General features: G+C 40.3%; 1 protein-coding gene across 1 annotated transcript in view; it reads left to right on the top strand.

The window, feature by feature from the left end:
- cdyl (chromodomain protein, Y-like) overlaps nucleotides 1-13,080 on the top strand; it is a 170,612-nt gene extending 157,532 nt beyond the window's left edge. Inside the window, exons 4-7 of the mRNA XM_048555256.2 lie at nucleotides 277-449; nucleotides 4,163-4,373; nucleotides 10,426-10,569; nucleotides 11,432-13,080. Coding sequence (XP_048411213.1) covers nucleotides 277-449; nucleotides 4,163-4,373; nucleotides 10,426-10,569; nucleotides 11,432-11,590 — 687 coding nt within the window. The 3' untranslated portion in view covers nucleotides 11,591-13,080. The remainder of the gene's footprint in view (nucleotides 1-276; nucleotides 450-4,162; nucleotides 4,374-10,425; nucleotides 10,570-11,431) is intronic.
- Nucleotides 13,081-24,819: the final 11,739 nt, after the last annotated feature.

Raw genomic sequence — 24,819 nt, 5'->3', positions numbered from 1 at the left:
ATGTCACTTTGTCAGAGCTGGAGTTCTTTGCAGGAAATAGTGCAACTGAAAGCCTGCAATTCTTTTCCATCAGTGATACAAACAATGCTGTTCAATCAGTATCATCATTGTCTTGAATTTCTTTCACTTGTCTCTTAAGGGGCAAGGTGCAAGTCGCTTTAGGGGGGAAAAATGCTGAACAAGTTTTTAAGTGTTGAATGGGATAATTTTAGTGTTTGTGCAATTAAAATTTCACATTGGCTGAATTCAGTTAAGGTTTTTCTGTTTTTTTTATAGGTAATGAAGGAAATGCAAAGTGCCCTGAACACTGCAGCAGCTGATGATAGTAAATTGGTTTTACTGAGTGCTGTAGGAAGTGTCTTTTGTTGTGGTCTTGATTTTATTTATTTCATTCGACGATTAACAGATGACCGAAAGAGGGAAAGTACAAAAATGACAGAATCCATCAGGTATGTGATATCTAAGATAAAAATAGATACTGCCGACCAAATCCAGTATTTTCTGTGAAGAGTTAATATTTCAGGCTGATGATCTTTCATCAGTACTGTAAGAAGTTATAGGTACCTAACAATTTTTGAGCTAAATAAGCATAGTAAAGTACTGGGGGAATTGATCTTGAAGGTTGCTAAACGACAATGGCCAGACGAACTGTATTCTAAGCTGTTAAAAGAAGTGTTTGGAGAAATAGTGGATGTCCTAAGTGATGTTTTTCAGCTGCTACTAGACATAGGTGAGATACAAAAGGATTAGAGATCTGTGAATGTTTTACCATTTATTTAAAGAGTGAGGGATAGATCAAATAATTCATGGGCCAATCAATCTGACCTCAACAGAAATAAAAGCAGAAATTGTTTGAGAAATTCAGCAGGTCTGGCAGCAGCTGTGAAGAGGAACTAAGTTAATGTTTCATGTCCTGTGGCCCTTCAGAACTGAGGCAGCTAGGGAAAATGGTATATATGTCATCATGGGGTGAGAGAGAAATTGTTTGATAGTAAGTCACGGAGGAAGCAGCAGCTAAATAAGTGGTGATGATTGAAAATGGATTGGATGTCCTGAAAGAAAATCCTTTTGTTACAGGACTTGGGTTGTGGACATGGATAATTGACAAGGAAGGATGTGTTCATGCTCTGAAATTATTAAACTCCATAATGAGTCCTGAAGACTGTAAGATACTTAAGTGGAAGATGAAGTAGTGTTCACCCCAGATAACAAAGTGTGGGGCTGGATGAACACATCAGGCCAAGCAGCATCTGAGGAGCACAAAAGCTGACGTTTCGGGCCTAGACCGTTCATCAGAGAAGGGGGATGGGGAGAAGGTTCTGAAATAAATAGGGAGAGGAGGAGGTGGATCAAAGATGGATAGAGGAGAAGAATGGTGGAGAGGAGAGTGTGGGTGGGGAGGGGCTAGGTCAGTCAGGGGAGGACGGATAGGTCAAGGTGGCAGGATGAGTTTAGTAGGTAGGAAATGGAGGTGCAGCTTGAGTTGGGGATGGGTGAGAGGAAGAACAGGTTAGGTAGGCGGGGCCGAGCTGGGCTGGTTTTGGGATGCAGTGGGGGAAGGGGAGATTTTGAAGCTGGTGAAACCCATATTGATACCATTGGGCTGCAGGGTTCCCAAGCGGAATAGGAGTTGCTGATCTTGCAACCTACGGGTGGCATCATTATGGCACTGCAGGAGGCCCAGGATGGACATGTCGTCTAAGGAATGGGAGGGGAGTTGAAATGTTTCGCGACTGGGAGGTGCAGTTGTTTACTGCAAACCAAGCGTAGGTATTCTGCAAAGCGGTCCCCAAGCGTCCGTTTGGTTTCCCTAGTGTAGAGGAAGCCGCAGCGTGTACAGCAGATGCAGAATACCATATTGGCGGTGAACATCTGCTTGATGTGCAAAGTCATCTTGGGGCCTGGGATGGGGGTGATGGAGGTGGTTTGGGGGCAGGTGTAGCACTTCCTGTGGTTGCAGGGGAAAGTGCCGGGTGTGGTGGGGTTGGAGGGGAGTGTGGAGCGGACAAGGGAGTCGTGGAGAGAGTGGTCTCTCTGGAAGCAGACAAGGGTGGGGTGGGAAAAATGTCTTTGGTGGAGTCGGATTATAGATGGCGGAAGTGTCGGAGGATGATGCGTTATATCCGGAGGTGGTTGGGGTGGTATGTGAGGACTGGGGGATTCTTTTTGGGTGGTTATTGCGAGGGCTGGGTGTGAGGGATGAGACGCGTGAAATGCGGGAGACACGGTCGAGGACGTTCTTGACCACTCCGGGGGGAAGTTGTGGCCCTTGAAGAGCGAGGACATCTGGGATGAGCGGGAGTGAAATGCCTCATCCTGGGAGCAGATTCGGCGGAGGCGAAGGAATTGGGAATAGGGGATGGAATTTTTGCAGGACGGTGGGCGGGAGGAGGTGTATTCCAGGTCGCTGTGAGAGTCGGTGGGCTTGAAATGGACATCAGTTTGTAGGTGGCTGCCTGAGATGGAGACAGAAAGGTCCAGGAAGGTAAGGGATGTGTTGGAGACGGTCCAGGTGAACTTGAGGTTGTGGTGGAAGGTGTTGGTGAAATGGATGAACTGTTCGAGCTCCTCTTGGGAGCATGAGGCGGCACTGATAGTCATCAGTGTGACGGAGGAAGAGGTGGGGTTTTGGGCCAGTGTAGGTGCAAAAGAGGGACTGTTCCACATAACTTACAAAAAGGCAGGCATAGCTTGGGCCCATGTGGGTACCCATGGCCACCCCCTTAGTCTGTAGGAAGTGGGAGGAATCAAAAGAGAAATTGTTGAGGGTGAGTACTTGTGTTGAGCTTCAGTGGAGCTCTGCAGCAGGCCTGAGAGACAAATGTTGGCATGGGTACATGTTTGTGTTGAAGTAACAGCCCCTTGTGCCCATCCTGCAACTGCTCACTCCTCATTTCCTGCTTTCTCCTCCACCATCATCAACATAAGCACTTATCAGTTTCAAGTCCGGAAGAAGGGTCACGGAATTCAAAACGTTCAAGTTTTCTTTCAGTAGATGTTTCCAGAGTTGCTGAACTTCTCCAGTAACTTCTGTTTTTGTTTCTATCTGATATCCAGCGTCTGCAGTTCTTTGTTTTGTTTTATTTTAGTCTGACCTTGGTAGTGCGCAATTTACTGGAATCTCTACTGGGAGATAGGACTTTTAGCTATTTGGCTGAATCAGAATAGTCAGCATAGTTTTAAAGGGAGGTAGATCCTTAGCAAGCTAATTTGAACTTTTTGAGGAGCCAATAAAGAAGTTTGAACATCCTGATCAATCTCTATTTTTGAGACTGTCAGCAGGAGCTTGAGTGATGCAAAGCTAGCAGGTCATCCTGCTCAGGCCTGGAATCTAGGTACTGCTTGTAGTTCCAGTCCTGGCTATTGCTGCCACTGACACTTGGGACTACAGAACTACCAGACAATTTGATTGGCCAGCTGTTCCCCTGAGGCAGAGCTTGTGCCTGGATTGGAGTTGGTGAAATTTCTGTCTCCAACTGATTTAATAATACTCCTGAGGATGAAATGCCTGTGGAGTTTATGATCAATGGTGATACATCCTCCACTAAATCTTCCAAGTGGCAAGGCAGCAAACAGTGGCATCTGAAAAATCCTGCTCTGTATTTGCACAGATACTAACTGGCTCAGAGGGAGTTACCAGGATTTTCTTTAAAAGTTCACGCGTCCATAGTATTTTTGTGTATATGCCTTCTGGAAACCCATTCTATGATATTGTCATTTAAAATTGTGCATTTCACCTGTAAAGAAATATAAATCTGGGCAATTAAAAATGTTTGGATGTATATTAGGAATATATCTTTATCTAAAATTTTAGTACTATTATAAATTATTTGGATTAATTTGGCAGTTCTTTCAAACGATCCAGCAAATTTGAATATTTTGAGCTTGTTTAGAATGAATTTTCAAAGAAAAAGTGATCTATGCCTGAAATTTTTGCAGAATTGGACACAGAATTAACCCAAGGATTGAACTACCCATTAAAAAAAGTCATCAATATTTTAAAATCCTAGAGTTTTTGAGACCTCTTGTGTGATATTTTTAAATTTTGTTCATATTTGGACTTCTGGCAGTGGTCTTTAAACCACCACTTTACTAACCAGTACACAAATTGGCAGAGCTGGAAACCTTTCAAAGAATGAAGCTTTGTTTTCTTTTTGTTTAGGAGTTTTGTCAATACATTTATTCAGTTTAAGAAACCAATCATAGTAGCTGTGAATGGTCCCGCGATTGGTCTTGGAGCTTCCATATTACCTCTTTGTGATGTGGTGTGGGCTAATGAGAAAGCATGGTTTCAAACTCCCTATACTACTTTTGGACAGACTCCAGATGGATGTTCATCACTGACGTTTCCCAGAATAATGGGTTTAGCTTCGGTAAGTTGCTAATTATTCTGCAATCATCAAAGACACTTTGCAAATATTCTAAAAGTATTGCAAACTTCAACATGTAGGCTTTAAAAAAAAAGGAACAAAGACAAAGGGAAAATTAAAACACTATTCCGCATTTAAATGGGTCTTCTGAAGTGCAAAGTGGAAATTCACTGTTAGTGTTATCTGAGTTGCATTTTGACCTACTTATTCGCCACACAACGTTTTTAAAATATAATGACTTTTTGATGGGTAACTGTCACTACTTTTATTATCATTAAATGTTGACATGTTTTGGCATAGCTGTTGGCTTTCTCACCTGACATCCAATTTGAAGCTGGTTGGGCTACAGGAACAATATTATTAAATTGGAGAGCGTAACATCCTTGTGAATCTTTTCTGTACCAGGACTGGAGTGTTTGATTTTAAGGAGAGGGTGGGTAAGCTCGGTCTTTTTCCACTGGAGTGTAGGAGGTTGAGAGGTGACTTTGTGTTTTATAAAATCATGAGGGGATAAGGTAAATAGCAATGATCTTTTCCCTAGGGTGGGGCAGTTCAAAACTGGAGGCCATGTTTTTAAGGTGAGAGGAGAAAGATTTAAAAGGGACTTGAGTAATTTTTCCACACAGGGTGGTGCATATATGGAATGAGCTGCCAGAGGATGTGGTAGATGCAGATACAGTTACAATATTTGTTATTTATATAAATGATTTGGATGGGAAAATAGGACGTATGGTTAGTACGTCTGCAGATGGCACCAAAATTTGTGGTGCTGTGGACAGTGAAGAAGTTTATCTCTGAGTACAGATAGGTCAGTGCACTAAGAAGTGACAGATGGAGTTTAATTTGTATAAATGTGAGGCGTTGGTAAAGCAAATCAAGACAGGACAATGATAGGACCTTGGCAAGTGTTGTCGAACAAAGAGCCTGAGGGGTACCAGTGCATAGTTCTTCAAAAATGGAGTCGCAGGTAGATAGTGGTAAAGATGATGTTTGGTATGCTTGCCTTCATTGATCAATGCATTGAGTATAGGGATTGGATGTCATATTGCAACTGTTCAGAACATCAGTTAGGCATTCTGTTCTGGCTTTCCTGTTGTTAGAAAGATGTTAAACTTGAAAGGGTTCAGAAAAGATTTACAAGGATTTTGCTCGGGTTGGAGGGTCTGAGCAATAGGGACAGGTTGAATAGGCTGGGGCATTTTTTTCTTCGTGTGTCAGAGGCAGGGGTGACCTTTTATAGGATTTTATAAAACAATGAGGGGCATGGATAATGTCAGTAGCCAAGGTCTTTTTCCCAGGGCAGGGGAACCCAAAACTAGAGGGCATAGGTTTAAGGTGGGAGGCAGAAGATTTAAAAGGGACACAAGGGGCAACTTTTTCGCACAGTGGGTGGTCCATGTATAGAATGAGTTGCCAGAGGAAGTGGTGGAGGCAGTACATTTACAACATTTAAAAGGCATCTGGATGGGTACATAAACAAAAGGTTTAGAGGGATATGGATCAAATGCTGGCAAGTAGGATTAGTTTTGTTTAGTAAACCTTGTTGACATAGGCGAATTGGATTGAAAACTCTGTTTCCATCCAATATGGTTTTCTTTTAGAATCACAGGCTCAGGTATTTCTTATGGATTGACTTTCTTTTTAAAAACCAGACGCTGCAAACATTTTTGAGAAAATCTAGTATTTTTGCAGCCCGTTGTGATTTTAAACAACACCAAATAGCTTAATGTTAAAAACATGTATTGTAATAGTAACAGCTTGCATACCTAGAATAAATAAATATGAGGAGGCGATGGTCTAGTGGTATTATTGCTGCACTGTTTATCTAGAGACCCCGAGTTTGAATCCCAACACGGCAGATGGTGCAATTTTAATTTAATAAAAATCTGGAATTAGTCTGCTGATCATGAATCCATTGTTGATTTTCAGAAAAATCCATCAGGTTCACAAATGTGCTTTTAGGGAAGGAAGCTGTCATCCTTAACAGGTCTGGATCTATGTGACTCCAGACCATAGCACTGAGGTTGATTCTTAGCTGCTCTCTGGGATAAGCAATAAAATCCTGGCATAGCTAGCGACACCCTCACCGTATGAATGATTTTTTTTTTAAAATCATATTCTGTTGTCTTGTCTCCCAATGGCTCGTATAACCATTAACTGCATTGAATTGTTCCCAAGACTTCTCCCACCTCGTATCCCCCAATTCCTCCTGATGGCTCCGAGGGCTTCTCTGATTTATAACTATCCAGAGCCTGATATTGTGGTATTTTTCCAATATGGGACCTCATCTTCCTCCAGTGTCCCCTCAGTGGTATCCTCCCCCTTAATGATGCCACACAGGGTCAATAAGTGGTTGTTCTTGGCCCACATCACTTCACAGGCACACTGTCCCTGTACCAAATCAGAAATTTGTTTTGTAACATTCTCCAAAATGGAAAGCCTGTTATTGGCAGCCTGATGGCCCAGACTTATGTTTGTGTTCAAAATATATCTAATCCTGTTATCGTACTCCTTGTCTCGATCTCTTTCCATCCCAGCTAGTTCACTTGGTGACAGTGGTTTTTGTTAAATAGTTCTTGGTTGTCAACCATCCTTCCCTACTTTGGATGTGATCGACAAATGATTCCAAAGTTTTATCCAGTCCACCTAATTCAGTTTTGTGTTTTGATCAGTTTCTGTATAAAGGTTGATTTTCTTGCCAAGCTCTCAATTTCCCTTCCAGTTGTTTTGAATCTGTTTTCTTTTTGTTTTACTTTAATGGATCAGTAATTAGTATCCCTGTCATCTTCGTATAAACGTTCATTATTTTATACAGCACATTAGTGTGTCCTCTAGATTTATCCTTTTTTAACTCATTGTCATTTGTCCAATTTAATGACTGTTATTCATAAACCACTGGAAGTCCATCTGAAGATGTATGTTTCGTTCTATGACTTGTCAATATTTTCTCAATTTGCAATTGTTATTGCAAACTAAAACATTGGTTCAATATTTTAACAAACTAAATTTCAAGAATTTCCTACTTTTAAGTAGTCAGACCTTTTATCGAGTCACATTTCATTGGTAACCAGTGTGAAGGAATGTTGCGCCTTTTTATAGATAGTGTGTCAATAATTTCACTGAAGCTGTTTAATATAGTCTTGATGAAGGGGAGAGTGAAAACACAATTTCTCCTACAAATGTACTCTTAACAATTATCATCTTAGGTAGTAAAGAAGAAACTAGTACTGTTCCATGTCTTTATGTTTACCGTTTGTACTGGGCAAGCAAACCACTATGAAGTTAAAAAGGAACTGTAGATGCTAGAAATCTGAAATAAAAACAAAGTGCTGGAGATTTATAGGAAAGATGTTTGATACTTGAAAGGATTCAGAAAAGATCTACAAGAACGTTGAGCAGAGAGATCTCGGTGTCCATGTACACAGATCCTTGAAAGTTGCCACCCAGGTTGACAGGGCTGTTAAGAAGGCATACAGTGTTTTAGCTTTTATTAATAGAGGGATCGAGTTCCGGAACCAAGAGGTTATGGTGAAGCTGTACAAAACTCTGGTGCGGCCGCACTTGGAGTATTGTGTACAGTTCTGGTCACCGCATTATAAGAAGGATGTGGAAGCTTTGGAAAGGGTGCAGAGATTTACTAGGATGTTGCCTGGTATGGAGGGATGGTCTTACGAGGAAAGGCTGAGGGACTTGAGGCTGTTTTCATTAGAGAGAAGAAGGCTGCGAGGTGACTTAATTGAAATGTATAAAATAATTAGAGGGTTGGATAGGGAGAGCCTTTTTCCTAGGATGGTGACGGCGAGCACGAGGGGGCATAGCTTTAAATTGAGGGGTGAAAGATATAGGACAGATGTCAGAGGTAATTTCTTTACTCAGTAGTAAGGGAATGGAATGCTTTGCCTGCAACAGTAGTAGATTCGCCAACTTTAGGTACATTTAAGTCGTCATTGGACAAGCATATGGACGTACATGGAATAGTGTAGGTTAGATGGGCTTGAGATCGGTAAGACAGGTCGGCACAACATCGAGGGCCGAAGGGCCTGTACTGTGCTGTAATGTTCTATGTTCTATGTTGCCAGGGTTGGAGGGTTTGTGCTATAGGGAGAGGCTGATATTTTGAGGCTAGTTTTCCTGGAGCATTGAGAAGCTAAGGAGTGACTTTAACAGAGGTTTATAGAATCATGAGGGGCATGGATAGGGTAAATAGACAAGGTGTTTTCTCTGGGGTGAGGGGAGTTAAAAACGAGAGAGCATGAGTTTAAAGTGAGAGAGGAAAGATTTAGAAGGGACCTAAGGGGCAATCATTTTAGCAGAGGGTGGTGCATGTATGGAATGAGCTGTCAGAGGAGGTGGTGGAGGGTGGTACAATTACAATGTAATGCAAATTACATCCGGATGAGTATATGAACATAGAACATTACAGCACAGTACAGGCGCTTCGGCCCTCGATGTTGTGCCGACCTGTCATACCGATCTGAAGCCCATCTAACCTACACTATTCCATGTACGTCCATATGCTTGTCCAATGACTACTTAAATGTACCTAAAGTTGGCGAATCTACTACCGTTGCAGGCAAAGCGTTCCATTCCCTTACTACTGAGTAAAGAAACTACCTCTGACATCTGTCCTATATCTTTCACCCCTCAATTTAAAGCTATGCCCCCTCGTGCTCGCCGTCACCATCCTAGGAAATGAATGGGATATATGAATATATATGGGATATATATATATATATATGAATAGGAAGGGTTTAGAAGGATGTGGGCCAAATGCTACCAAATGAGACTAAATTAATTTAGAATGCCTGGTCGGCATGGACGAGTTGGATCAAATGGTCTGCTTCTGTGCTGTATATCTCTCTGAATGTAAACTCGCCAGATCTGGCTGCGTGTGTAGACAGAAAATGAGAGTTAATGTTTAAAGTGCAGTGCCCCTTTGTCAGAACACTGAAAGGTCACTGGACTTGAAATGCTGCCTCTGTTTCTCTCAACAGATTGCTGCCAGACCTGCTGAGTTACTCCAGTGCTTGCTGCTTTTTTTATTATTAAAGAGCTATGAAGGGTAGGTCATGTCTGGTTTGGGTAAATTCCTATCACCCTTCTCACCACTGACCATCTGTAACCTTTTTTTAAAAGAATGAGCTCTTCTCCCTGCCTTTCTTTTCCCTCCACCGTTCCCAATTATTCAGTACGAAAGTAAAAGCTTAGGTTTTGGGTGCTTACCCATTGTTTGAGGCAGAACTTGGGCAGGGTGGGGGAAAACAAACTTGTTCAAATTTCCTATATTTTTTATTTGTATTATGTGCCTGCGTGGCAATTGCTGATTGAATTGCAGAAATAATGACAATGTAATGTTAAAGAAATTACTGCTTTATTGTAATATAAACACTTTTTCTGTCCCAATTTATGCCACAACCAGCCCACAACCTCATGAGAACTTGTTCAGTGTTTTTTAGATCTCAAGTCACTGGTGTCCCAGCCCTTCTTAATTCTGGTTTTGTGATGTGAATCAATTTAACCAGAAAAAGCTATTGCTTTTGCCACTATCCACAAGGGAATTTGTATGAAATTAATTCCGATACAAATAATTTGATGCTTTATGACAGTGTGGTTCCCGAGGCTGCTGAACCTATCAGCGGATGGGCAGCAGTGGGCCAAATGATGCTTCATTGTGTGTTCATCTGCAGGTCAGCTAGGTGCATTCTGTGGTCAAATTTGATTTATGCCTTTATTTGGTTTCTGTATGTCCTGTCACAGAATGTAGTGTAATCCTTTAGTAAAAAGTGAGACTATTTTGCCGGACAAAACTAATACCAGTCTGGAAGAAAAGACTTGATTCTCTCCTGTTTTGTTGGCGAACATATGTAATTATTTTGAATAATCTAAGCTTAGACTGTGTAGATGTGTGAGACTAATATTTGAGTAAAGAGCAGCATGTTATACATAAATGGTTTATTCAAGCCGTGTTAGTGAGGATCTTTTTCTCATTTGTGCTAAATTTCTGCTTTTTTTCTCTCTCCTTCACCCCACCCCACCCCAACCACCACCACCACAGGCCAATGAAATGCTGTTCAGTGGACGCAAGTTGACTGCGCAAGAAGCATGTGCAAAAGGATTGGTATCCCAGGTGTTCTGGCCTGGAACATTCAGTCAGGAGGTTATGGTCCGCATTAAGGAACTAGTCGCATGTAATTCCCTTGTAAGTCAGGAAATGATACTTACTGAATGCGAGTCTATTAGAGTCAGTAAAAATGCAACGTTTTACTTCAGAATTCATGAACCTTGAAAATATATAAAAGAGCTGAAGATAATAGCATGCAATTAATTATTCTTTTTATGGTTACTTATGTAGAATTTTTCTGTAATCTAAGCAATATTGGTAAGTATCAGTGTAATATCAGTTCTGCATGAAATCAGTAATTGTTCCAGCCATTTCATTTAAAAAAAAGCAACTGTAGGCCATTTGTCCTGTCAAGCCTGCTCTGTCATTCAATTAAATCATGCCTGATCTAGTTATTCAGTATTCCTGCAATCTTGCTAACCTTTCACCCTTTATCAATAATCTATCTACTTCTGCCTTTATAAATGTTTAAAGACGCTGCGTTTCCACTGCCTTTTGAGGTGGAATGCCAAAGACTCATTATCCACTACGGAAAGAAGAATCTCTCCCCATTTCTGTTTAAAACTAAGGGATGGCCCATTTATGACAATGAGGCTTAGTTCTAGATTTTCTCGAGAAAAGATGCTTTCTGTATCCACCCTGTCAACGTTTCTCAATATTTTATATATGTATATGTGACCTTTTGTTTAGTTGAGATTGACTTGGTCATCTTAGTCCTATGTTCAATGCAATTATACTGCAAGCTCAAACTTACTTTGCTAACTTTTCTTAGGCAACTGCCCTACTGATTGGAGATTTTCATTGCTGAAATTGTGGAATGACAGTCCACAGTTGTGCAATATGCTGCAGCTAACTGAATCACTGAATTCCCCCAGCTCCCTTTTACATTTGAAATAAAATAATAATATAATCCTGAAAAGCTTCTGTTTGCATCATCCAGGTACTTGAAGAATCTAAAGCTCTTGTCAGAAATGCCATGAGGGGGGATTTGGAGCAAACCAATGAAAATGAATCTGATGTGCTGAGGAAAATCTGGAGCTCTTCTCAGGGGATGGATTCTATGCTTAAATATCTACAGAAGAAAATCGATGAATTCTGAACACCTGCTTGGTCACTGGAAAATTTCCTTCCTACTGGGTTGTCCCTTCTGGGTTATAAATGCCCACATTTAAAACGAGATGGGAGAAACTGCCGAAAGACATTCTCAAGTTGTATCTACTCAAGCTGAGGAAAAAGGCTTGAAAATGGAAGCTGAAGATCTCAACTAGTACTGTATTGTCATCTAAAATGATGACAGGAAAGAAAGCTACAAGGATATAATTGGTGTGCACTACCAAACTTTTCTCTTGTCTTCATTTATCCAGTAGCTTTTGTCATTTGCAATTACTGCACTGTACATTACTATTCTTTCCAAATCCAAATGCATATGTTTGTGACAGGAAAGTTTGAAAAAACACTCAGCTTAAGAGGGGGAGGGGAAAAAGACGGGTAATAACTAGCCTCCTCCTCTCTGATAGAATACGTAAGGCTGGTTTAAATGAAAAATAAACACTCTGTTAAAAGAAAGTGAATGGTCATGGGTATCTAGGGGATCTAGAGAGGATAATAAATACCTCGACAACAAAAAAAATCAAAAGAAAATTCTAATTTTTGACAGTGGATCTACTGTCTAACGTAAATCCTTAGACTCTTCCGAGGGATATCTATAGACTTGTGTACATGTTAAATGTGCTCAGGAGCTGTGTAGTAAATGTTTGACCCAGTTCTGGAACATATTAGTACATTATTATCCAATAAGCATGAAGAAACCACTGGCTCTTTAAGAAAAACTTGCCTTGCAGTATTAGTGATTCTTTGTGAATCTTATATTAAATAAACAAAGTTAAAGATTAGTTTTAGTGTTTTTAAAGTGTAGGCTTTTTTCCTCTTTGTTTTAATCAACTATAAACATATACTTCTGTTTCTGGGTGAAAGCGATAAATTATAGAAAGAGCTTGTGTTTTCTTTGCTGTTAAAATTGATATATTACACCAAAAATGCTTTATGTATTCATAATGTTTTAGTACCACTTTAGAAACATTTTTCTTAATTTAATAAGTTAAAAAAAAATCCTTTTGGCACACTAGTCAAAACAAAACTCCTTCCAAAACCTACCTTTTAAAAGTAGGTGATTCTTGTGTCCGCTTATTTTATGATACACTATGCGGTATTCCTAACAGTGCCCCATGTAAATAGTATTGTACATTCCTTTTAGGAGTGGTTACTAATTCCTGTTTGCAGATGTCTCACTGGATATAGGTATCTGCATTTGCAATCTTCTCTGAATGTATGAATGGAAATTAAATCTTATTTTTGTACAGTTTATTTGTTTGTACTTAGAAATGATCACCTCCCCTTCCCAGTGGAGAGCTGTACATTGTGTAAATCTGCCTTTACTTTGGATTGGTACAGTATTTTTGCATCTGTGGGACCTACTTTTGTTCAGTAGTTTAAACTATATTAAACTGTACAATCTGTAAAGTTTTATAGGTTAATTAAAATGAGCTGTGAAAAAATCTGGGTAAATAAACTAATATTTCATATTCAAAAGTAGCAGCCAAATTGTAGTGCTTTTGTGCACAGTTCATGCTCATCCTCTGTGGCCTATTCTGGCCCTGTCTAGTTGTATATCGCTAAACTGTAACATGACCATGCCAGAAATTTGCTATTTTAATTAGGAAATTATCAGATAACTCCACTCCAAAAGCTCTTGCTGTACTACATTTTGCAAATGTTGAGTTTTGTGAAAATAAAACCCACAGACACAGTTTTGGAAAATAGTTGATACATTTAGACAGAAGAGGAGCTCAATTTGTAGAGACATCATTACATAGAGAGCCCCCGTCTGCAGAGCACCTGACCATGCTAGCCTTACCCAAGGTTGCCACTCAGATGACGGCAGTCTCAGCTGCCTCAAGGAGTACACAGAAATGCAAGGCAGGAGGGATGTTAGGAACATCCAGGTAGACTGAGTGAGTGAGTGTTGTGAATGAATGCAAACAGGCCAGAAATGCAGTCTGGTCCACTTCATGAGCTGAATGTGCATCTTTCTGGATACATCATGACTTTGCAGTGGAATTGCAATGATAGATGCCAGAGAAGCAACATTAACGTGGAGAAGTGTACTATAGGTAGATCAGAGATGTGCATTGAGAGTTCTCAAAGGAAAGCAGATATTAGATGGGGGGGGGGCGGCAATGCCTGTGGACATTGGGAGCATGTGGATGGTACAGCATGTCCAGTGTCTGACATGGAAGTCCTATGGAGAGCAAGTGATGAACTGAAGTTGCCAGGTACCTGCTCTGTTTTCCATTTTGAGAGTTCTTTGCATCAAACAAGGTAGATACCTATAAAATAGGAAGTTGAATATTCAATGAGCTGAGCCTAGGCATTAAGCAGATTTTTAGCAATCCCCATAATTGACAACATCTTAATGTATGGCAAGAAACTTGTCTCATTGCTTTCTAAATGCGTTGAAGAGCCAGCAAGTTGCTCCTGATGTCCGGGTGGGCCTCACCAAACCTCATGATTCTGCTGCAAATCACGTCATATGTCCATGTTGTTCAGGTCCCTGTAAGATTCTGCTTACGTTGCTGTCTGAATTACCAATCTAGTAAAACAATCAATAAATCATATCCAGCAACATTAGTTCAAATCCCACCACAGAGTCTGGGGAAAATTAATTCATTTAATTTATTAAAATTTGGAATTTAAAAAGCTGTTTTCAGTAATATGAAGTTGGAGATTGGTCATTCAACCCTCAGGTCTAGTCCTCCTATTTGTTGCTGATCAGTCGTTTCAAAGTCCACTTTCCTCTCTGATCCTAATAATCTTGGATTTGTGTTAGGTAATAGAATCAATCTACCTCCGCTTCAAAAATATTTAATTTACACACCTTTACTGCTTTAAACTTCAGCATCCTCTTTTTTTTATTTCTGACCTAAAGGATGTGGTTCCTAATTGTAAAATGGTGAGCGTCCCCTCCCCTTGTCAACCCAGGTTCTGAAGTTCTCTAAGACAGAACGTCATTTTCATATTCACCTTGTTAGAACTGCAGGATCTTGCATATTACAATCAAGTGACTGTTCAATCTTCTAAACTTGAGTGGAAACATGTCCAGTTTGATCAAACAGCTCACTCTGGGTATCAATCTAATAAATCTCCTCTAAACTGCTTCCAATGCCTTTATATCTTTCCTCATCAGAGGATACTAAATCTAAACATGGTATTTGGAGATATTTCATTAATGCCCATCATAACTGAAGCACACTATCTTCTTTATGCTCTTCTTCTCATTGAAGGATAGTGTTCCATTAGCCATACTTGCTGTGTCTGTATACCAAGATTTTTGCAACTCACACGAGCACATCTACACCGCTGACTTTTGCAGTAATTCTCTGATTCGATGGCGTTCTACATTTTTATTTTTCCCTGCCAAAGAACAACTTCACATTTTTCCACAATATATTCCATCTGCCAGATGTTCCCACTTCAACCAATCTATGTCTGTGACCAGGGATAGTAGGAACTGCAGATGCTGGAGAATCTGAGATAACAAGGTGTAGAGCTGGATGAACACAGCAGGCCAAGCAGCATCAGAGGAGCAAGAAAGCTGATGTTTCGGTCCTAGACCCTTTTTCAGAAAAAAGGGGTGAAGGAGAGTCTGAAGAAAGGTCCAGGCCCGAAACGTCAGCTTTCCTGTTCCTCTGATGCTGCTTGGCTTGCTATATCTGAGAGCAACCACTTTATCCTCTTTCCAACACACTTTCCTTCCTCCTGTTGTGCCATCTGCAAACTTAGTTACCATGCCTTCATTCCCCTCATTTAAGTCATCAATGGTAATGAGGTCCTGGCAAAGACCTCTGGTGGGCCTTCATTTGTCTAATCCTGCCAATCAGATAAAAAGGACCCATTTACTCATACACTCTTCTGCCAGCTAACAAACTTTCTATCCATGCCGGTGTATGATACTATTTGCTTCTACTATACGCCATGACCTTCTATATGGCACCTTGTCAAATGCCTTCTGGAAATCCAAGCATGGTATGTTTGAGGTCCTCTTTATCCACAGCATGTATCACTCCTTCACATTGGTTGAACATTATTTCCTTGTCACAAAACCATGATCACTCTTTCCTTATAACTGCATTTTCCTAAGTGCCCAGTTATAAACTCGATGATTAACTGCTGGAGATGTCAACCTTGCTGGCTGACAATTCCTGTTTTGTGCCTCACTCCATCTATTGAACCTTTAGAATGCTTACATTTGCTTTCACGCCTGGTGTAATCTTTACAGAATCTAGTGAATTTTGCAAAGTTACATTTAAAGCATAGACTACCTTGTTTGCCACCATTTTTTTTTAACCCTAGGATTAAATCTATTAGGTCTGGAAACATGTCAGCCTGTGGTTCCAGTTATGTGCTCAGTACTGCTTCCCTAGTGATTGTATCTTTGAGTTTCCCTTTTCCTTCAGCTTCCTGACTTGCAGGTATTACTGAAATAAGATAATAAAATGTGAGGCTGGATGAACACAGCAGGCCAAGCAGCATCTCAGGAGCACAAAAGCTGACGTTTCGGGCCTAGACCCTCCTCTGATGAAGGGTCTAGGCCCGAAACGTCAGCTTTTGTGCTCCTGAGATGCTGCTTGGCCTGCTGTGTTCATCCAGCCTCACATTTTATTATCTTGGAATCTCCAGCATCTGCAGTTCCCATTATCTCGGGTATTACTGAAATGTGTTTTGTACCATCTATAATGAAGACAGATGAAATATGGATTTATTACATGAAAGATTGCTTTGCTTTGTTATCTCCACTTTCAATCTTTAAATATGGACTCTACTTCTTTTCTAAGTACTTATAGAAACAGTTACCTGTTTTTACATTTCTACCTAGCCTTCCCTTGTGCTGTATTTGTCCTAATTAACTTTTTAGTTACTTTGCATTCTAACCAATTATATGAACTACTACATTTTTTTTTCTATCAAGTTTGATGCTGCTCTTAATCAAACCAGTGACATGGGTCTTCCCCCTGGAAGTTCTCCTTAAAGTAGAATTCTGAGTATTCTGACCTCCTGGAACAAGTTCATATCTAACTAATACAAAAAAATGCCATCCTTGATTAACCTCCATCTTTATTTCTAGGTTCCTTCAGTTCTTGAATGTCATATACTACTCTATTCTGGACCCAATACTAGTCATCCTGCAGTGATGTCTTGCATTGGATATCAGGTCACTTATCTACTTAATGTGTTATCAATTTATTGACAGTGGTGAATAGAATGCATATTCGGATAAAGCCTTTAGTTTTGTCTTTTTGTTATCTTTAACATCTAGCCTTGACTGTTTGTATTTTTGGGTTTCTATTGTGTCCCTTCAGGCCATTAACAGAGATTATAATTAAATACCTATTTGGTTCATTTTTACCACCTGGTCTAGCGTACAGAAATTTTTAGCCCTAGAAGTATTTGACTATTAATCGCTTTTGAAATAACCAAGCAAGCCATTAGATTGTACTAAAGAAGACAGCTCACTATCAAATTCTCTGATAGTTGGGGATCAGCAATAAATGCTGGCAGTTTTATTAGTGATGCACCCATTGATTTATTTATTGTCACGTCTACTGAAATACAGTGAAAAGCTTTGTTTTTGAGTGGTACAGGCAGATAGATCATAGTAAGCAAAGGAGGTACAAATCAAAAAGACTTGGAGGTATACACGTTATGTTGTACAGAGCATGTGCTAGGCAAAATCAAGATTTAACATTACTTGAGGCTAGACAGTCCATTTATCAATCTGATATTGGCTTGGAAGAAGCTGTTCCTGAACCTGCTCATGCATGTGTTCAGGCTTCTGTATACTCTGCCTAACAGAAGAGGTTGTAGGAGAATATTACTAGGGTACAATGGGTCTTTGATGGCAACCTTTCTGTGGCAGAGAGCCATGTAAATGGAGTCCGTGGCTGCTTCTGTGCTGGTCTGGGCTGTGCATACCACCTTCTGTAGTTTGTAATGGTTCTGGGCAGAGCAGTTGCTCACAAGTTTAATGGGCAAGCTATTCTTTCCCTGTCTGCAGCCCCATGTATAGTATACAAATGTTACAATGAGTTGAGCCACTGTCTTAAGTCCTCTACCCATTTGGCTGAACAATTAATGATCACTTGAGATTTTCTCAGCTCTTGTGCTGGCACATAAATAACTAAGGTGGCATTCTGAATTTTTAATATATCTGGTTGGATAGAACACAAGCCAAGGAGGAACACTAATGCTAGAAATGTGACCAGTGTCAAGACAATTCTTTTTAAGATTAATATAAAAGAGATGAAATGTATATTCACTGGAATCTTAATGGGAGAACACTTTCGGGAATGAAAAAGAATGAGAAATTAGTGCTTAATCTGCCATCTTTCAATGCATTCAATTCCAGTGGCCCATTATGCAATTGAGGCTAATTCTGCTCCAGTTCCGAGTTTATTCATTCACAGACATGGGCCTTGGTCACAAGACTAACAATTATTCCCACTATCTAATTTCCCTTTAAAAATTAACAATGAACCACTCTCTTGAAGTGTTGGTGTCTAAATGATAAGCATAAAATCCATTTACAAAAATAGTGACCCAAATCACCCAAATCATTGTTACTGATCAAGATGGACAGTAAGAGTTTCTTTAAGTGTACAAAAAGAGAAAAATCATAGTGAACATGGAGAACAAGGTTGGGAAAATAATAATAATCTTCTATCTGTGCAAGTACCTTGGCCCTAGCAACATAGGCTCTTATTTAGTGGTCTCCTGCGCAGCACCTTGTCAAGCTCTTCTGGAAATCCAAATACATCACATCCACTGTCTCTCCTTTGTCGAACTTGCTTGTTAGCTCTTCAAAGAAGCGTAAAAGATTTGTCAGGCATGACCTCCTGTGATAAAGCAATGTAGGCTCAGCCTTATTTTACCATGCACTTGTAAGTACTCCGCAATCTCATCCTTAATAATGGACTCAAATCTTACCAAAGATTGAGGTCAGGATACTCAACCCATGATTTCCTGTTTTCAGCCTCTTTTTAACTTGGAGTGTTACATTAGCCATTTTCTAGTGATTCCTGAAAGATCACCACCATTGCCTCCACAATCTCCTCAGCTATCTCATTCAGAACCCAAGGATGCAGTCCATTTAATCCAGGTAATTTATGCACCTTCAGACTTGTGGGCTTCCCAATCATCTTTTTGATAGCCATTACACTCACCTCTGCCCATTAATTCTCATGAAGCTCTAGTATGTTACTGGTGTCTTCCACATGAATGATGATGCAAAGTTCAGTTCCTCCACCATTTCTTTGTTCCCCATGACTGCTTTTCCAACCTCATTTTCCAGCAGTCCAATGTCCACTCTTGCCTTTTTATCTTTTATATATCAAAACAAACACTTGCAATTTTTAATGACACTATTTAGCTTATCATATTTCATCTATTCTCCCTTATTGCTTTTTTTAAACTTGTCCTCTGGTTTTGAAAGGCTTCCCACTAATCTTTATACTCTTTTTTTTCTTTTGCCTCTATGCTGTCCCTGACTTCCTTTGTCAGTCATGGTTGCCTCATTCTCCTCCAGCATGTTTCTTCTTCCTTGGGATGAATTTCTTCTGGTGCCTCCTGAATTGCCCTAAAACTCTTGCCATTGTTAAGCAGCAATCCCCCTGATAGGCTCTCCTTCCTGGCAGAAGTTTTTTTTTAAAAAAAAGCCAGAAACCCTGGTTTGTGAAAGCTGGCCACAGCCAGCCAGGCTGCTAGTATTGTTCCAACTTTTTTTAAAAAAATGCCAGGGTGTCAAGCTATTTGTTATCACAGACTGCAAGGTACCTCTCATCTACTCTCTCTCTCTTAAGAAATCAATACAAAATACACCTATTAAAGCTACAGCATTGCCACAACTCTGGCAAGCTCCTTCTTCATGTCGTTGTAGTTAGTTTTGCTCAATTGTAATACCATTGCATCTGATTCTAACTTCTCCTTCTCAACTGCAGGGTGAATTCTAACATCTTATGGTGACTGTCCCCTAGAGGTTCTTTTACCTTTAGCTCTGTAATCAAATCTGCCTCATTACATATCACCAAACCAGAATTGTCTGTTCCCTGGTGGGCTGTACCACAAGTTACTCCAAAAACTGAAGACAGAGTCAGATTTTTAAATCAGTAAGGGAATTGAGGGTTACGGGAACATGTCAGGAAGTGCAGTTGAAGATTGAGATCAGCTGTGAATTCATTGAATGCTTGCGCAGAATTGATGAGCTTCTGCTCTCGTGTTTTAGGTGGAATTTCTTCTCTCCATCACTCCTGTCTTTGAAGTGTGATCCATTATTGTGAGATTCTATCCTCTGGCCCTAAGTTCGCTCTCAAGGGGAAACTTCACATATACCCTGTCATTCTTCTAACTTTCAATGAAATCAGGATCTCTCCCTATCAGACACTCCTTCTCGGGCAGTAAACCTTGACCAGATAGCTGCCAATGCCAGTGTATCTTTACTTAGATGAGGGGCCAGAATTGTTCAGAGTATTCCAGTTGCTTTGATTTGAGCCTAGTATATTTTTAGCAAAACCTTCCCCATTCCTGTTGAAATAAAGGCCAACATTCTATTTACCTTCTCTATTACCCACAAACCTGGATGCAAGCTTTTTGTGTTTCATGGGCAAGGACAACCAAATCCCTCTTTCGTAGCTTTTTGCAGTCTTTCTCTATTTAAATAATATTCAGCTCATCTATTCCTGCCAAAGTGCATTAACCTCACATTTTTCATTGTATTCCATCTGCCCACTCGTTTATCCCATCTATATATCTCTCTGTAGCCTCGTGTCATTCTCCACACCTGTGTTACCATTTCCTATGGTGGTGTTCACAAAATTGGCCATAGTACATTCATTTTTGTCATCCAAGGCATTAATATATATTGTAAATAATGGTGGCCTGGCACTGATCCCTGTCAGCATTCAGTTACAGTGTGCTATCTTCACCCCTCCCCACCCCCCACTCCCACCAACAGTTACCAACAGTCTTTATTAGCTCTTTAGGGTTAGTGAATGTATGGAATTCTTTACTGCAGAAGGCTGTTGAGACCATGTCACCAAGTATATTCAAAGCCAAGAAACAGATCCTTAATCAGTAAGGGAATCCAGAGTTATGGGGCAAAGGCAGGAAAGTGGAGTTCATGATTATTAGATCAGCCATGATCCCATTGAATGGTGGAGCAGACACAATGGATATAATAACCTGTTTTTGCTCCTATACCCCACGGACTCAATCCTAACATTCACATCCACTACTGTAAATTAGCATAATGACATTCTCCTCCCTTATCCATGCAAGTCAGTCTTGTTTCAGTGAAGTTGCCCAAGGAGCAACTACTTGAGTAATGCATGTAATGTCCTCGGGCAACAAGGAAGGATTTCAGTTGAAATGTAGGTACTTTTAACACAATTTACTGATTCTCATTAGCATTTCCAGTTGCACATATTGATTCAGCAAATATTATGAAGGCAATATGAAGTTATAGTTTTGACGTTAATCTGAGCATCCATGTATATGTTCTGGAAGCTGTCCTGAATCTAGGTAAAATTCAGATCAGGCACAATGTGATGACTCTCAGTGGATTCTATCTATCTTTTAATTTTGATAACAGCTGCAGTAAATAGGATTTTGGACTACACTGGTGAATCTTACTCCTAATGAAGTATCTGGTCACTTTGTATCTTGCAATTCTAATACTGCCATGCAGCCTCCTGAATAGGAAGCATTGAAGCTGATGGTTATTAAATGTTTCCTAACAGTGTGAAAAGCAGGTGTGAGAAGTCAAAAATCACCACTCTGTCACCCATAAAACCAGCATGCAGTGTTTTATATGGGATGATTATGGAAAAATCGTGAAGTGCTATGACATGCTGGGGCTCAGTTTTGAGCTCTGTAGGCTGTCTCTGAAGCTGAAAGACAGCAGTGCCAAAGATTGAAGTGTAAATCATGAATGATTTGGAAGAAATCATTGAAGACCAATTATTGTCTAATCAAACATCACTATTAAGAAGAATTTATGGCCACCTCAAAGTGCTTTGCAGCTAATGAAGTATTTTTTTCTCAATTCATTCATGGGATGTGGACATTGTGTGCTGGGACAGTATTTATTGACCGTTTCTGGTTGCACTCAAAGCTGTCTTCTTGATCTACTGCAATCCATTTGCTGTTAGGGAATAGGTCAGGATTTTGACCTAGCAAGTAAAGGAATGATGATATATATGCATGTCAGGATGGTGAGTGGTTTGGAAGAGAACATGTGGGTAGCAGTGCTTTCATGTATTTGCTGCCCTTGTCCCTCTAGATAGTAATGGTGATAGCTTTGTAAGGTGCTGTCTAAGGAATCTTAGTAAGTTTATGCTATGTTCCTTGTAGATGGTACACATTTTTTTCTATTCATTTTGTGGGATGTGGGCATTGCTGGCTGGCCAGCATTTATTGCCCATCCCTAGTTGCCCTTGAGAAGGTGGTAGTGAGCTGCGTTCTTGAAATGTTGCATTCCTCCTGCTGCGGGTTGTCCACAATGCCATTAGGGAGGGAATTCCAGGATTTTGATTCAATGACAGTGAGGGAACGGAGCTATGTTTCCAAGTCAGGATGGTGAGTCGCTTGGAGGGGAACATGGAGGTGGTAGTGTTCCCATATGTCTGGTGCCTTTGTCCTTCTAGATGGAAGTGGTCATGGATTTGGAAGGAGCTGTCTGAGGATCTTGATGAATTTCTGCAGTGTATCTTGTAGATAGTACACACTACTGCTACTGAACATCGCTGGTGGAGGTAGTGAATGTTTGTAGATGTAGTGCCAATCAAGTGGGCTGCTTTGTCCTGGATGGTATCAAGCTTTTTGAGTGATACCACTAAACATCAATGGTTGGGTGACTGAATGTTTGTGGATGTAGTTCCAGTCAAGCAGACTTCTATACCCTCTTTGGTTTGAGCTGCAGGCATCCAGGCAAGTTATGCCTCAGCCTTTGCAGAGTCAGGTGATGAGCTACTCACTGCACGATTTTTAGTCTCTGATCTGCTTCTGTAGATACAGTTTTTATATGGATGGCTAGTTCAGTTTCCAGTCACTGGTAAATTCCATAGTGTTGAAATTAGGGTGATTCAGTGATGGCAATGCCAATGAATGTTAATAGGCAATAGTTAGATTCTCTTTTGTTAAAGGAGATCATGGCAAGGTATTTGTGTAAAATTATTGTTAGTGCAAACCCAGATATTGTTCAGGTTTTGTTACATTTGGACACAGGCTGCTTCAGCATCTGAGGCAAGGTGAATGGTGCTGAACAATGTGTAATTGTCACTGAAAGTCCATCCCCTTCAGGTCATTGATAAAGTACCTCAAGATGGTTGTGCTGAGGTGATTCTCCTGACAAACTCTGCAGAGATTTAGTGACAACCAAATACCACAACCATCTTTCTTTGAGCCTACTATGACTCCAACCAGCAGAGATTTCCCTCCTAATTTACACTGATTCTAGCTTTGCGAGGGCTCCTCATGGCTTGATGGCAAAGGTAATCACTGATACATCACCTATGGAATTCAGCTTTTTTTAAAAATATTTGAACTAAGGTTGTAAATGAGGTCAGAAGCAGAGTGACCCTGGTGGATCACAAATTGTGTGAACATGAACGTGGTTGTGGAGCCTTCTGCACCAGTGTGTTGACTAAAATGAAGAACCATAGTGCTTAGGTCTGATCTGTCAGTTGTTGAATCACTTAGTTCTGACCATCCCTTGCTGCTTAACATGCAGAAGTTATCTTGTCGCTTCACCATATTGACACCTCATTTTTAGGTATGCTTGATGCTTCTCCTGCATTCTTAATTGAACCACAGTTGTTGATTCCTTGGCTTGAAGGCAATGATAGGGTTAGTATAAAGCAGGTCATGAGGTTACACAATATGTCAGAATATAATTCTGCTGCTAATGGTCCATCATACCTCATGGATACCTAGCCTTGAACTACCAGATCTGTTTGAAGCCTATCCCATTTGGCACAGTGTGCCACACATGTCACAATGTATCCTCAATGTGATGATAATGTCATCTCCACAAGGGCTATGTATTGGTCACTCTTATGTACTGGCATTGCCTTCTGAATTGAAACATTTGTTAAACATTGAAGCTATTATACTATAATTGCACTTCTAACCCTACTGCTTAACAAAATATAAAAATACAAATGATTAGATTCCATTCACCCATGACTTTACAAAAACCACTGAATGTGGCTATTTGCACAGAACCCCCCACTCATGGTTATCTTCCATGTTTGTTGCGACTAGGCCACAAGAACAAATAAAGCAGTAAGTGTGAGATCCTGACCGTGGTTAAAATTAGAGATAATGAGAACTGCAGATGCTGGAGAATCCGAGATAACAAAGTGTGGAGCTGGATGAACACAGCAGGCCAGGCAGCATCTTAGGAGCACAAAAGCTGATGTTTCGGGCCTAGACCCTTCTTCAGGAAAAAAAAGGGTCTGATGAAGGGTCTAGGCCAGAAATGTCAGCATTTGTGCTCTTAAGATGCTGTTTGGCCTGCTGTGTTCATCCAGCTCCACACTTTGTTATCTCGGGGTTAAAATTACACTTGTTCCTCCATACCACTTCAGTGGTTGTATTTTTATTACAGTTAACAGAGCTGCTAAAGAGGGAGCTGTATCACAACTCTAAACTGGGAGAAAAAGAGCACACAGCTCAGGGATCAGACTGTAAACAGGTCACATAAACAGCCAAGTTACTTGCATTACCAGGAACAATGTCAGAAATTACTTCACCTCACACAAGCAGATTTGTTCAGTAAGCATTTCCAACTGATGTAAGGTTCAGCTAAGGCCAATTAGCTACAAACTAGCTTCAGCAAGGCACAATCATGATAGTTTGATGATTCTTAAATGGAAACACAATCCACACTTTAGTTAATGAATAAGGCAAGTGTGAGCACGGCTAGTGCACAACCTTGCTAAAGCTTCAAAACACACTATCAACACTTAATAGCTGCCATCCAATTGATCAGCGACTCTCTAAGGCCATCTCCAACTACTTAACACTGCTCTCAAAACAGAAAGCTGACAGGGAAACTGACAGTATTATAAGCACCATTAACATTTTCACCAGTGGAACATAGATTAATGTGCAGGCCAAGAGATGTTATACAGCAGATTTAAATGAGGTCCAGAAAGCAAAACAAAGATTGAGATATATCCATTGGATTAAGGCAGACAGACAAAACATGGAGAAAGT

This window comes from Stegostoma tigrinum, chromosome 2, assembly GCF_030684315.1.
Source record: "Stegostoma tigrinum isolate sSteTig4 chromosome 2, sSteTig4.hap1, whole genome shotgun sequence".
NCBI lineage: Eukaryota > Metazoa > Chordata > Chondrichthyes > Orectolobiformes > Stegostomatidae > Stegostoma > Stegostoma tigrinum.
Note: the sequence above shows the minus strand (reverse complement) of the source record. Positions and strands in the feature narration are given on the sequence as shown.